Source organism: Catharus ustulatus, chromosome 7, assembly GCF_009819885.2.
Source record: "Catharus ustulatus isolate bCatUst1 chromosome 7, bCatUst1.pri.v2, whole genome shotgun sequence".
Lineage (NCBI taxonomy): Eukaryota > Metazoa > Chordata > Aves > Passeriformes > Turdidae > Catharus > Catharus ustulatus.
In genome coordinates this window covers 21721768-21735540 of record NC_046227.1, presented here as the reverse complement: position 1 = coordinate 21735540, position 13773 = coordinate 21721768, and the positions used below count along the sequence as shown (strand labels likewise).

The window sequence follows — 13773 nt, the reverse complement described above, 5'->3', positions numbered from 1 at the left end:
TTACCCTTCAAGATTTACCATCTTACCTTCATAAACCCAGTCAGGAATCCCATTAAATATTTCATTCTGTTTTCCATCACTAGTTATTTTAATTGGTGCCTCTCTGGGACTTTGTTTCAAATAGATATTATTCTGATATACATATACCTACAGACAAGAAATATTTTTAGGAGTACAGGCAAAAACAGGATTAGAGCAAGATCTTCTGCAGTTGCAACTCAATAGTCATTACACTAGCAAGACCTAATGAATACAAAATGGGAAATGGTACACTAATAGCCCTTGTAAATTCTGCAAGAGATGGTACCTCAGCAAAACAAATTAAACGTGACCGGCCAAATTCTGCGTTCAATAAAAATTTTAGAGCAGATTTTAAATATTGTATCTTTAAATCTCCATTTTAAATTCATAAGTTTCTCAGCATCAAAGGGAAACCAATTGGTTTTCAGGCCTTGAAACTGCATTTAATCTTAAATAAAATTATTTGGGTCAATTTTGAATAAAGACTGGTGAGCAAACTGAAACACATAATGCACCTGAGAAGATGGACTATCCTTCTATTGAGACACAGACAGTAAAATCTGAACAAGTTAAGACTGTTTTCTTTGTCATTATTTCTCATAACCAAAGGCAAATAAATGTCTTCTAGCCATACAAAGCAAATTCATTCTAGCACTTAATTATCTTTACTAACCAATTTGTGTCCAACGGGTGACCAGGATATATACTGAATTTTATGTGGAAGCTGATTTTCTGTTACAAAACCACTAAAAAAAGGAAAGAAGTTGAGATGGCTTTTTGTGCACAGAGCAAATGGATCATTATACTGTACATTAACAAAAAAGTCACAAAGTTATTTTCTAAGTGCTTATTGTTTCTCGAGCAATGCACGATTAAGGCAGGCAGAGACATGCAGTTAACACGATGGTGTGCAGCAGTGCTGGCAAAGGCTTAAACTTGTTCCTTTGAAAACCTATCCAACAGCCTTATCTCCTTCCAAATGCTGCACAAGCACCTACAGTCATTTGCTGTAGCTGCAGTCTGCATTACAGTCTCAGCAGGTTATTGGGAAATGTGAACTCAGCATACACTGAGGCAGGTGTGACAGCAGCACATCCAGCACTTGTTGGGGACCCTAAGCCACATGCAGTACCTCTCTACTCACAGTAGTTTGTAGCAATTTCCTCCTGTCACCTTGAGCTAACCGCTTCCCAAGAATGGTACAGCTCAGTGCAGCCCCTGCTGCTCAGAACTAAGAAGCCTTTGGTCATGTTACTTACAGCATACAAAGGTGACTGCAGAGGCAGATGGTCTCCTTTGGATTTGGGTGGAAAGGGGGGTGGTTTGGGCAATCTTGGGAAAGAGACCAAATGCCATGGGAGAAGCTATAGACTTTGAAGGAATGCAGGATGGACTGTTACAAGAGTTTTAGGAAAGCTGAAGATTAGATCAATGATAAATATAATGAATTAGTAGAAGGGAATGGAGACAAAAGAGAATATTGAGTAGGGAAAGTTTTAGGGCATGAAATAGAAATCAATCCAGATGAAAAAAAATATGATTTTCTCAAGAGAATTTTTTTTTTTCAAGCAAACAAGTAACCTGACAGATTCAGGCAAAAGCAAAGCAAGTTGGTAGTCACATTACCACAGTTTTGGAGTGAATGCTTGCAAGCACATCACTACAGTGCATTTACTACAGCTCTCTGTAAGAAATATCAGGCCTTACCCATTTATGAGATCGTAAATGTGATATGATGCTGTATAAGAATATCTCCACAGCTGTAGGAATGAAGCAAGAGAATATTTTTTGAAAAAGATAATGTAATTGCAAATAATCAGCTTCCTCTTCACAGCCTACCCCTTGCTCAAGAAAGCACCAAGAAACATTTATCTATGGTAAACACAATCAAAAAATACTAAATAAAATTAAACATTATATTAAGAGTTATATTAAAATAATTACCTTCGAATAATTGCTTTCCAGAGCTATGAAATATTGGTTGGATGACATCACATAATTTGAAGCATTAACTTGTTTCTGAAAAATTAAGAAGATTAGATTCTAGTCTCACTCACTTTTGAACTGTAACTTGAAATACACCTGCATTTTTCTGCAATTTTATTAATTAAAAAGGTACATACCATTGTGCTGTTTGTCATGATGGTGGTTGCGTAATTAATTTCAACATTGTAAAGAATAATATCACCTTCTGCAGACTGATGAAGATATTCATTATCTTTATAAACAAGATAAAATGCCTGTTACCTTCACAGAAGATACTACAGAACAAATTATTTATCAATGAATTCACACCTCTTTCAAAGAATAGATTTTAAGCAAATATCTTTTGGTATCTACATCAAAAAATATTTTTCTTCTAATGATGCTGAGGTACAGAGTTATCAAGAAACTGTCTTCAGGGTTCTTGAGTACATTCTTGAGATTATACACTGTACAGAGGATCAACTATTTAACTTTGCAAATAAATGCCAGATTTTATTCTTATCAATGTCTGATCAAGAACACCAGTGACAGACTCATTAGAAAGTCAGTATCAAAATATAAATGTTTTAAAGAAAAATATCTTTGCTTATCATTTTACTAGAATATTCTCTAATTACATTACTAGTATATTCTGCAGATAACAGCAGTATCATGCAACTGACACTGCATGACTCTGCCCTTACTCATACAAGTCCTACAAAATGAGGGTGAGTAGGCTTCACTGAAAATGGAATTTAACCCTGCCTGTGTTCAAGATCTGAGCTATAGTTTGGTAGAGAATGAAGACCAGAATTTTAGTTTCAGATTATTATTTTCACTGCTATAAACAGAGAGAAGGAAGTACATATTTGGAATAACTAGAAAACAAGACTAAAAGTTAAAAAGCAGCCTGAAACAATTGTGAAGATGTTCATTTTTAGGAAATTAGATCACCCTTGGATCTTCTGAGCACTCTTGTGTGATTTGTGTAACAGCATTTGTGTTTAAAATCACCCTTAGGATGAGACATAAAATTTTAACTCCTTGTTTCAGAAGAGAAGTAGACATATGGAATGCTGTAGGCATGACTATCTATGCAACCTATGGCATGACTTTTGTGCAAGTTTTGTGACTGTTAAAAGGAAAGACAAGTCTAAGTGAGAAAGCTATTAAGAGAGAAGAAGAATATTAGGTTTAAGTGATATGCTGCCTACATTCTTCAGACATTTAGACAGAATTCTAACTAACAAAGACCTAAGTTTTAAATCACACAAGTGATATCAACATACTTCAACATGTTAATTGTAAAACTTAATCACTGCAAGCAATGCCGTATAAGGCTTTACTTCAGTTCTAAAATTGTGGGCTAGAACAAGCTTGGTGGGACTCCATGTGAATGGGCACTATGCTTCTTGCTACTGGCAGAGAACAGTGCTTGAGGCAGCACAGAGATGGGAGTAGTATGTGTGCTAGAATGTAATCCAGGCTAGCTCCAGTCTTCCTGGGCTGTGCATTGACAACAAGAGCAGCACTTCAGCCACACACAGGCACATTTGTATCAGCAGCAATTATGTAACTTCATGTCTCCACCTTAAGGACCTTAGAAAGCCAACTTTATTTTCTATGCAATATCCTGGAACTCAGGAATTTCAGTAGTGTCAGCACTTCCTTAAATGAAATTATAACAGCTGGCCTCACTCCAGAGCCACGTATTACTGAAAACAAAGAACAGGGCCTGTAAAACAGACTACCTCAATTACTACAAGTGGTTAGTGAAAAAGTGCTGTGAAAAGCATGAAAAGGAGATTGCTTAAGAAATGACTGACACATTGACAAATTTCTTTCACTTGCTGCAATGAATATGACAGTAAAAGAATAAAACTGAAGGCCTCTGTAAAATTAGAGTTTATATTGACTCAGACATGCCTGTTGAAACATCAAATACCTGGATTTTCTAGAATGACTGACAGAACAGTAAATTTCAACCATAAGTTTTGACTAACACATTGTTTAATTTCACAGTCAGCATTCATTCAAAGTAAAGCTGGAATGAAAATACTTTTCTCAGTCTGTGTAAACCAGTCTTGAAATACATATTAGAAAGGCTTATCTATGTTTGAGAAAAGGTTTTACTTACCTGACACCCAATATGGAACAAATGTTTTATATTGGAAGTTTCCATTCAAAAAATCCTCCAATGTAAGAGCTCTGGGATCATCATCTGTGTTGACAACTAAGAATAAGACAAAAAGTTTCTGTTAATGAAAAGAAGGAAAAAGAAATTATTAGTCCAGAGTTTTCTTTCTTCTATATTTAGTGCCATGGAACAGTGAGGATACCATAGTCCTGGAGATATGCAAAGCACAGGTGCAGCAGAATGGAAAGTTCTCTGTTACTGTTCTGATAAAGTTCTTCAGCCTCTGAAAGACTCATCTCTGGGAATGCAAAATTAACTAAACAAACTAATTTATTTAAACCATTTATTCACTCAGACACATTTACCTGAAGTCTCTGTGAGTCCAAACAGCCTTTTCCACACAAATGACAAATTAAAGGTTGTTTGTTGTTTTCTATGTTTTTTAAAGCATGGGTTTAATGAACTTGTAGAGGCAACTATTATAATCAAGATATTCACATGTTCAGCAAGTGGTCAAACAACAGGATGTGCCTACAAACCCTTACTTCCAAATTTTGTACATGCCTCATTAACCATTCTTAGAAGATGGCTTGCAAAATAATCTCCATCCACACATATTTCTTAGTAGTCACATGAAAAACATTGATGAAGGAATGCAGGTAAAAATAATGCTGAAAAGTGATGAATGAGTGAACCCAAACTTGAATTTTTTATTTAATGTTGCAAAAGAAAATTGACAATGATTCTTGAAAGAAGACAGGTACTCAAATATTTGATTTCTAAGCAGGTCAGATAAGTGTATTAAAATAATGCAAGAAGTATAGGCTATTTTCTTGTTCTTGTCTGGCTATATTCTTCCCCAGGGCTAAAAACGTTTAGCTAGGGCAGATTTCAAAAGAAAATTCAAGGTCAATCAATTGGATAAGAAAAGGATTATGCTGTGCAGTTCCTGTGTAGACCCTATGCAACTCACAAGAGTGAGAGTAATCAAAATATTTAATCCTCAAAAGACACATGAACTTTTCTGATAAAGGTCAATTTTTAAAGTTCAACAGCACTATAATGGCAGCTTTCAGGACTAGGCATTCTGGACACTATGCTTTCTCCTTTGCAATCAAAGGTACTTCTGCCAGGGTTTTCAGAGGTAGTAGAGATGTCACACTGCAGCTTAGTAGATCTTTGCCACTTCCCCTGTTTGTTCCTTCAGAGCTCTCAGATAACAGTCAGATAATCAAGATGACTCGTTGCTCTCAGGTTTCATATCATGCTCCATCACTTCCTCATTAGTTGTCCTCTCTGTTAAGATCATACTGACTTCCTGGGAAATGTTCCTTCACATTGCCTTCTATGGTACTTTGTAATGATAATACATATTTTCTTCTGCTAAGTGACTATTACTTACTGTAGAATACACATGTCAGGTTGACTGTTGACACAAACCTTGTCTGCACTAATGCAGAAGAAAGCTGTCACACAGAATAAAACTGAATGCCAATCCAGAGGCAAAAATCTGTCTCTATAAACTCTGAGCTAGCAATATGTCCAGAAAATATCCCAAGAAGTTCAATAAGAAGTTAATTCCTCTTGCTAATACTATGACTGCATATTAAAAATCTTTGATACACTAGTGATAAACACAGAAAATGGCAGACAAAAAAAGATGCACAGAAGATAATTCGAAGAATCAAGTCCTAGTTATGCTGAACGATGATTACTTATCACTATCTCTCAGTTAAAACTCTCTAAGGGAATAAGCTTATCAGCAAACAAAATCAAGATCTATTACCAAGGTTGTTTGTATAGAAACCTTAAAATTTGAAGTCCTTTTTGATATCTTAATCTGGTAAAATGATCTGGTTCCATCTCTCATCTCTCATAAGAGACAAGCAATATCACAAACTTCTCATCGCTGGTCGAATTTTCACAGCTCTAATTGAAACCTTCCTGTGTTATCTACTTCACCCTTACGTACTTAATATTACGTGAGGATTTATTATGACTACTGATTTTTAAAATGTGCCCAGTAAGATCTGAATTTCTACCACTGTATTGCAAAAAAATTGAACACAACCATTTCTCACTTGTACTTAAAATTTTGAGTGCTTGTTTTTAGGTAACAGAGGATAGCAGCAGCATCTTCAATAGTTTCCCACAATTGTTGCTGATTCTTCTGTAACTAGAGACTTTTTCAATAACAGTATCTGAAATCTCTGCTCAGAAACCAGACACCAACATGAAAAGTACTTTATGCATTTTCAGCACTCTATAGACATTAATTTGAATGGCTGTTGGTAGGCTTGGCAAATTCTTTCATTGTGGTTTGTTTCTCTATGAAATAATAAGAAAAAAATGCCCAGGGTTGAAAAAGAAGAAAACAGCAGAGCCAACCACAGAAATGAAAGCTTACCAAATTTCAGCTTTGCTCACTTCCCTTCACCACCCCACTGCCTCAGTTTTAATCCTTTGTGGTCCATTTCCACATTTACAAGGTGCAGTCCTGCATTTCTCTGTGCACTGAATTGGTTATTTTGCTACACAATGTAACTTGCTTTATATATTCAATGATCATAATTACTCACTCATGCATTTGAGTGTATTGGACTTACATATATAATTGTAGTGATAGAAGTCTGTAAACATCTAATAATTATAACTGGCTTTATACAGATAACTTCTTTACCTTTCAGTTCACTGTCACGAGAGAACTTCATAAAACACAGAAAGCAAAACTTGAAGTTATATTAAACTCAGATTATTCACATCACTCCATCACTGTGAAATTCTGTTTGTATTACCAGGATTATTCAATTTCAAAGACTGGATATGGGTAAACCAACACAACCCCTTTATATTTCAAAGCTCACCTGGCTTATGGCTTATTCCACACGTTCTAATGTGCATCCTTATAAATTGTGTCTAGTCTTACCAAATTAAAGTAAGCATACACAATAATCAGAAGGTATTGTTGCTTCTGTACATGTTATTTTTATATGTAGTTCTACATACATGTGTATTTTCTATGTATTTAACACGTACGTATTTTTATAAGAATTTTATTTAGCATCCACTGCTAAACATCAAGTAGAGGACATGCCAAAAGAAAACTGGCTGGTATGCTATTATTGTTTGCTTCTGGACTAAAATTTCCATTCTCCTCTCTGTGGGCTGATGCTGAATAGCTGAAGCAAAAGCTCCTCCAACATGAGGAAACACAAAACTCAGTTTAGTACCAGAAATTAATTCCAACACTCCTGACCCCGCTCCAGAACTTTGGTCACACTCAGCATCAACTCACATCAACTGAACCTGCTTTTCTACTTTTGGATTTGGCTGAGGCATTGCAGAGAACACTACCTCTTCCTAAGAAACTGGCTGCTCAGCCATGAAAGCCCTTTGACCTCACCTGTGACATCAGAGAAACAGGGATTGGGCCTCAGGCCTAGGCCAAGAGTACACAGGGAACAGAAACTGTGACAGACACAACTTTGGATAATCATTAAAAATAGAAGACAAGATTAATTCGAAGCCATAGCAATACATACAGTTACTTTTAATTCTGCCTGTGGTTCCACTATAGCTTCTCAACTGCAGCCAGGTATTTTCTTTCTTGTTTATGCTGCAGAAGAACAGAACTGGGTACACCAGTGTACAAGTGAAAAGTTCCTTTCTGAACTGTCTGGAGTTGTGGTATCAGAGCTGGGTAATCTCTGTCAGGTAAATCCCATCACACATTCCTAACTCAAAGATGTGTCAAAAAAGGTCAGTGGTTTGTTAGGCATGGATGTTATTTGCTACACTGAGATCGTGACCTTGTTCTTCTGAGCTCCACAGAAACTGTCTTACGACTGCAAATACTTGCCTCTTAATATCCTCTCAAAAAAGTTATTTTCCTGTTAACTTTTGAGAATTTTTGACATTTTTATACACTTGCATGTGTAAATCAAAACCACCTATCACATTTTGAGAAGTCTGAAGAACATGAAATGACTAGCAACTTAGTGGACAAAACCAGAAGTAAATGCTCTTTCCATTTTTCTTTGCAGATTTCTTAAGTAGAAATGTATTTGTTCTGTGTCTATACATTTCTCATATGCAATTAATTGTCTTTCTAGATTGCCACATCCTTTCAGTCGAGCAGTGGTAAAGCCGGAATGCACAAACAACATTCCAGCTGTGTAGCCATTTCCTGTCTGTCTTCAGCTTGCAAAATTTGTTACTGCAAAATTAATTTACATTTCTTCTATTTACAACTGATCAGTAGATTATTTAGAATTCAAAGGGGTTAAGGCATTTGAACAGGTAAGTGCAGGTAACTGCAGCACTTGCAGCTCTACCTGAGAATAAGAAGCCATAATCTAACACATCCAACATAACTGTGCGTTGGACAGTGTTCTTCAATTGTCTAAAATGCTCCTCTGAAAGCATCCTGTGAAGTAAGATAATTTCTTTATTACCCTACTGAATCTAAATATGATGTTTGGTATGTCTGTTATCGAGTCACTATTCCAAGAGAGATAACAAGAGCTCTCCATAATTGCTGAGGTACTGAGGAGGCCAGTGAGCTGTGTGTGACAAATGGAGAGGGGGAAAAAACACATTCACTTTTTCCTACAGTACCTTCCATCATCTTTATCAACTTCTTCAGCTGCCAAACTGATCCTTGGTCTCCAACCTGTTTGTTTCCTCACTACTATATTTAAAATTGTAGTCTCATAAAAATATTCTGCTGTCCCTATCATAAAACACAGATCTGATGCGAGTAAGTCTGACTTGATACCATGCATTTATCTCATAGCAAAATCTCAGATTTTAGTATGTTTAGCTAGACAAAAAATCTGGCACCCCACTATTGACAGTAAAAGTCAAACTGGTCACTCTGAGGTGATATCTCTTCCAGCACTGCATAATATATCTATATCTTTATATCTATATCTCTATCTATAGATATATATGTAATTGATATATATCTACCCTCATATTAAAATGCTGCATAACAGAATCACCCCTAACTGCTTCAGAAACCTTCAACCCTTCTCTCAACAACCCATGATAAACATTAGTCACAGAAATATCAGATATGAAAGAGATTTCACCTTTCACAAAACCTGCATATTAACTGCAGGGCTTAACTTCCACAAGACTTAAGGGGATGGTTGATTTTATAACATTTAGTTGTAAATACAAAACTGTTTCTCCATCTCAGTCCCCCTGGCCAAACACTAAAACAAGAATAGTAATAGGAAAAAAAAATCTTTTAAATGGGTACTGTTACCAGAATATAAGCCTTTTATTAATATTTTAGTTATTTCAGAGGCATTCAAGTAATCTGCTATAGTGATAGGGTCATGTAAATACTTGTATTGCCCTTACTAACTTGTCATAGGAAACAAGTCAGTGCCACTCACATACAAAATTTCAAAATTCATTTGAAGCTTCACCAGGGGGCTCAGTAGACCACACTGGGATGATTTACCTACAGCTGGCATAATAATACTAGAGCAAACGATCCATCCCTATTTTATACAATGCTGACTTTAATTTTCAAATGCAAGCTTGAATATATTCACAAGTAGTTCATCATACCCCATCTACAAAAAGTGTTTCATTTGTAATTGTGTAATTATTACACAAGCATTTCAAACCAAATGCAAATTCACCAAGCTGAAGAAAATTACTAACAGTTTGGGAGTCTCCTAACCCCCAACACAGAAAAAAAATATGAGAAGATCTGAGAGTTATTTTTGCAGCTATGACTAAGAACATTATAGATCATGCACAGTGAAGTTAATTCAGGTGCTTTTCACTTCAAGGAGTTCCTTGTTTCAACATCTGCTGGCATTTCAATTCTACCTTCAGGATATTTCAGCTGTCAGTACATTTCTGTAAAGTGATAAAGCCGTAACAATTCTGACAGGACAATCCTAAACATGATTTGATAAACTTTTGTGAACTTTAGAAGCCACAATAGCCAAAGATACTGCATTTCACACTACATTAGATTAGAAATACCTTACCTCTTGATGGAAGTAGTACAATACACATAAGTAATAAGGAAAGCAAAAGGCATATAACCACGCCAAATATGATTTTTAGCCGGGTCTGCAGAACAGAAACAAACAAATAATTACATTTTTAACATTGCCTGAAGTTTGCTTCCATGGTTGCTAAATAATGAAATCCTCCTTCTCCCTAACTGCTGTAATCTGTCCAAGCAACAAGCAAAAAACGTCCCTGCAGAACATATGAAAATACTTCCCTCTCCTTCTTCTTTAAAGCGAATATTTTCACATCAGAGCCTGGCCTTGTGCAGTTTAAAACAAAGGATGTAAATGCTACTAAAAGTTGAATTCAAGAGCATACAGACCTTCATTTTCCTGTCGTATTCTAAAAGAATGTAAATTCTCTCTTCTGGGTGTTGGTCAGTAGATCTAGGAGAGGAGTTTGAAAAGGCAGTGTCTGTTTTCACAGTTGGAGGCCAAACCTCTGGCAGACTTTTTTTTTTCCTACATACTTTTGGAAACTGTGCCAAATTTCAAAGGCTTTCCATAAAATTGAAACCACACTTTTGGGGAAGTTCTTGGACCAGAAACGGACAGTGGGAGGCTATCGGGGTGGTGATTATGCACTTCCCATGAATGTGAGCTGTAACCAACATCTGCTTACACTAACTTCAGGTTTTGTGACTCATCAGAAACTCGACATGCACTGTTTTTGTCTGAAAAGTATCTACTGTGTCTTTTGGCAATCCCCACATCAGGACATAGTCGTGACTGTATTTCTACTCTCTACAGAAAAATTAGAAGAAAATCCCATAGCTTTATTGTTTATGTAGAATTCACATATGTTTACTTTTAGAAATAATAAATGATGGCACAAGAATGCAAAGCAAGCAGCAGAAACAGATACTGTTTAATGTCTTCCACATGCGAGGAGAATGCTGTTTTTCCCTGAAAACTATGCACATCTATAGGCTACGTAGCAGAGCTTAGAGAAGTAAATACATACAGGCCCAGCGGAAATTCTGAAATAGTTCTCCAACCACCAATTACACCTATTTTATTTAGCCCACTGAAATGAGGTCAGCTGAAAACTGGGAAAACTCCGGAGACCGCAGCGTCAAGTTACATAACCCATCTCTCAGGAGAGCGGAGAAAGGCTGGAAAAGGGAAGGAGAGGTCGGCCGTCCCGGTCCCCGAGGTTACCCCCACGCCGCGGCTGGCGGGGAGGCTGGCGGTGACCCCGGCCCGGCCCGCTGAGGGACCCGGTCCGAGCGGCCCCTGAGGGACCCGGTCCGAGCGGCCCCTGAGGGACCCAGCCCAGCCCGGCCCCTGAGGGACCCGACCCGGTCCGGGCGGACCCAGCCCAGCCCGTCCCGAGCGGCCCCTGAGGGACCCAGCCCGGCCCGGCCCGCTGAGGGATCAGCGCTGCCCGTGGGAGGGAACGGCGGGGCGGCACCGCGCCCCCTGGCGGCACACCGCGCACACACACGGGGACGGGGACACACACAGGGGGATGGAGACACACACGGGGACAGGGACACACACGGGGGGATGGACAAACAGGGGACAGAGACACACACAGGGACATGGACACACACAGGGACAGGGACACACACAGGGGGATGGAGACACACACGGGGACATGGACACACACAGGGACAGGGACGCGCACATGGACATGGACACGTACATGGACACACAGGGACACAGACATACAGGGACATACACACATGTGGACATAGACACAATACATACACATACACGTGGGCACAATACAGACACACACAGGGACAGAGACACACATGGACAGACACAGGCATGGGGGCATGGGCACACACAGTTAAATGGACACAAGGACAAGGACACACAGGGACACATACATTGTTTATGTATGTTGTTCGTTATGCTAAAATACAGTGTGTGATAAGGGCAGAACTCAGCTGAAAACCATTAGCTTTCCTAAACTGCAAGATAAAACTGCAGCTACTCAAAATTTCCATAACAGAAAAGAATTGTGACAAAAGAATTTTTCCCCTTGTAACTCATGCTTCATATTTCCAAACTGCTACTTGTTTCCTAGCATTCCGTAATTAATGCTGTTTGTATTTTCAATAACATGGTTCATAGAAATACATTTTTTCCTACCAACATTGGTTATTTCTGACAACCAGAACATCACAAAATTGCAAATGTAGGTTTTTGATCAGGCTAGTTTTCCATTCCAAATATGCAGCTTCTTCTAATGAATGCATGCTTAGAGAATGCTTCAAAGGAAATGATTCAATCTCACATGATCTAAAAGCCTTTACAAAATGACTTTATGCTGCATACTATGCATTTGTCTACTTCAGAAATCAAATTACTTAGGCATGAGTTTTAATAAGATTCACAATGGTTGCAGATAAGAAGAAAAACAATTCTCTGTAAGAGAATGATATTTACAAGCTTTGTAGAACTATTGTTGATGCCTGAACTCCCTTCTTTGGACTAGTACCAGTGAAGAAGCAAACAGTAATTCTGTCAACAGCCAAACTCGTTGTAACTTCTGCAACATAAGGAACCCATAATGTAAGAGAAATAAAAGTGTACGAAAGACAGAAAGAGAGCAAGTCACTTGGAGAAATGGGCAAATTGTGGAACAGAAAACATACTCAGTTTGGCCAGCAGCTACACAACCAGTTATGCAACTAATCAAATGTTACTAAAGTATTTTCTCTTCACACGTGAGGAAAAGCAGATTTACAGATGTAGTCTGTGCATGACATCAGACCAAAAGGAGACAGACAGAGCAATGAACATACAACTAAGGTGGATCCAGTTCTTAAGCAGCCACACGCACAGCTAGACAAATCCCCATAGACTACGTTTTTTTTTTTTCTTTCCACATTGACAAACTAATAAAAGCTGTAAGTAGTAAATACAATCAGAATTTGTCACACTCCCTGGAGGATGTTGGGTCCCTAAAGGCAGTAAACACAGATGTAAGCAGAAGATAAAATACAGCAATTTAGCTTGTTTTTTTACAACTTCACACTTCCTGGATGGGCAATATAGGTGTGTTTTACAACCCCATTCAGAGAAAATAACTTGACTGGAAATTCGTTACCCTACACACCAGCAGGATTAATTTGAGGTTCATTATGCATTATGCTGAAGTGAGATTGTGCAAACACTCTTTAAACTTCGGTGACAATGTGGCAGTCACGCTAGGAACTGGGAGAATAACAACAGCACCCAGGTGAACAAGAAGAAGCCCAGGTATGTTTGTCATGCAGGTCTGTAGCACAAGTGCAGAAATTCATCTGCATATGCTTTTGTTGCTTCAGTAAAAGGATGTATCAAAAGCTCAGATTTCAGAAAATCTACTCAGCATGGAAATTTATTTGATTGAAGATCCAGTAGCAATACATGAAATGATGAAGTTTTTTTTACCAGAATTTTACACTTCTTTAAAAGTACTGAATAAGCAAATTCAGATACTTGAAAATACTATGTACAGTGTATTATATTGCATTTATGTACCTGGAACAACTCATTAATAAAGAAATCCAGAGATGATCCAGATGATGAGTGATATCTGGATGAGTTCCCAAGAGGCCATTCTAATAATTAATTCAATTACTGTTGTAACAACAAACAAACCTTCCTTCC

General features: G+C 37.8%; 1 protein-coding gene across 3 annotated transcripts in view; it reads right to left on the bottom strand.

Annotated features, from left to right (window-relative positions):
- Positions 1-11504, bottom strand: part of LOC116998716 (fibroblast activation protein alpha) — a 38087-nt gene extending 26583 nt beyond the window's left edge. Inside the window, exons 1-9 of one of the 3 annotated variants that reach the window (XM_033064731.2) lie at positions 11129-11504; positions 10488-10551; positions 10138-10222; positions 4124-4219; positions 2145-2239; positions 1966-2040; positions 1729-1781; positions 695-767; positions 27-147 (exon numbers count right to left, since the gene is read on the bottom strand). In XM_033064731.2, the coding sequence (XP_032920622.1) occupies positions 27-147; positions 695-767; positions 1729-1781; positions 1966-2040; positions 2145-2239; positions 4124-4219; positions 10138-10222; positions 10488-10493 (604 nt within the window). In that variant the 5' untranslated portion in view covers positions 10494-10551; positions 11129-11504. Of the gene's footprint in view, positions 1-26; positions 148-694; positions 768-1728; positions 1782-1965; positions 2041-2144; positions 2240-4123; positions 4220-10137; positions 10223-10487 lie in introns of all 3 variants that reach the window. The other 2 variants (XM_033064730.2, XM_033064733.2) reach the window with 2 other exon arrangements.
- Positions 11505-13773: the final 2269 nt, after the last annotated feature.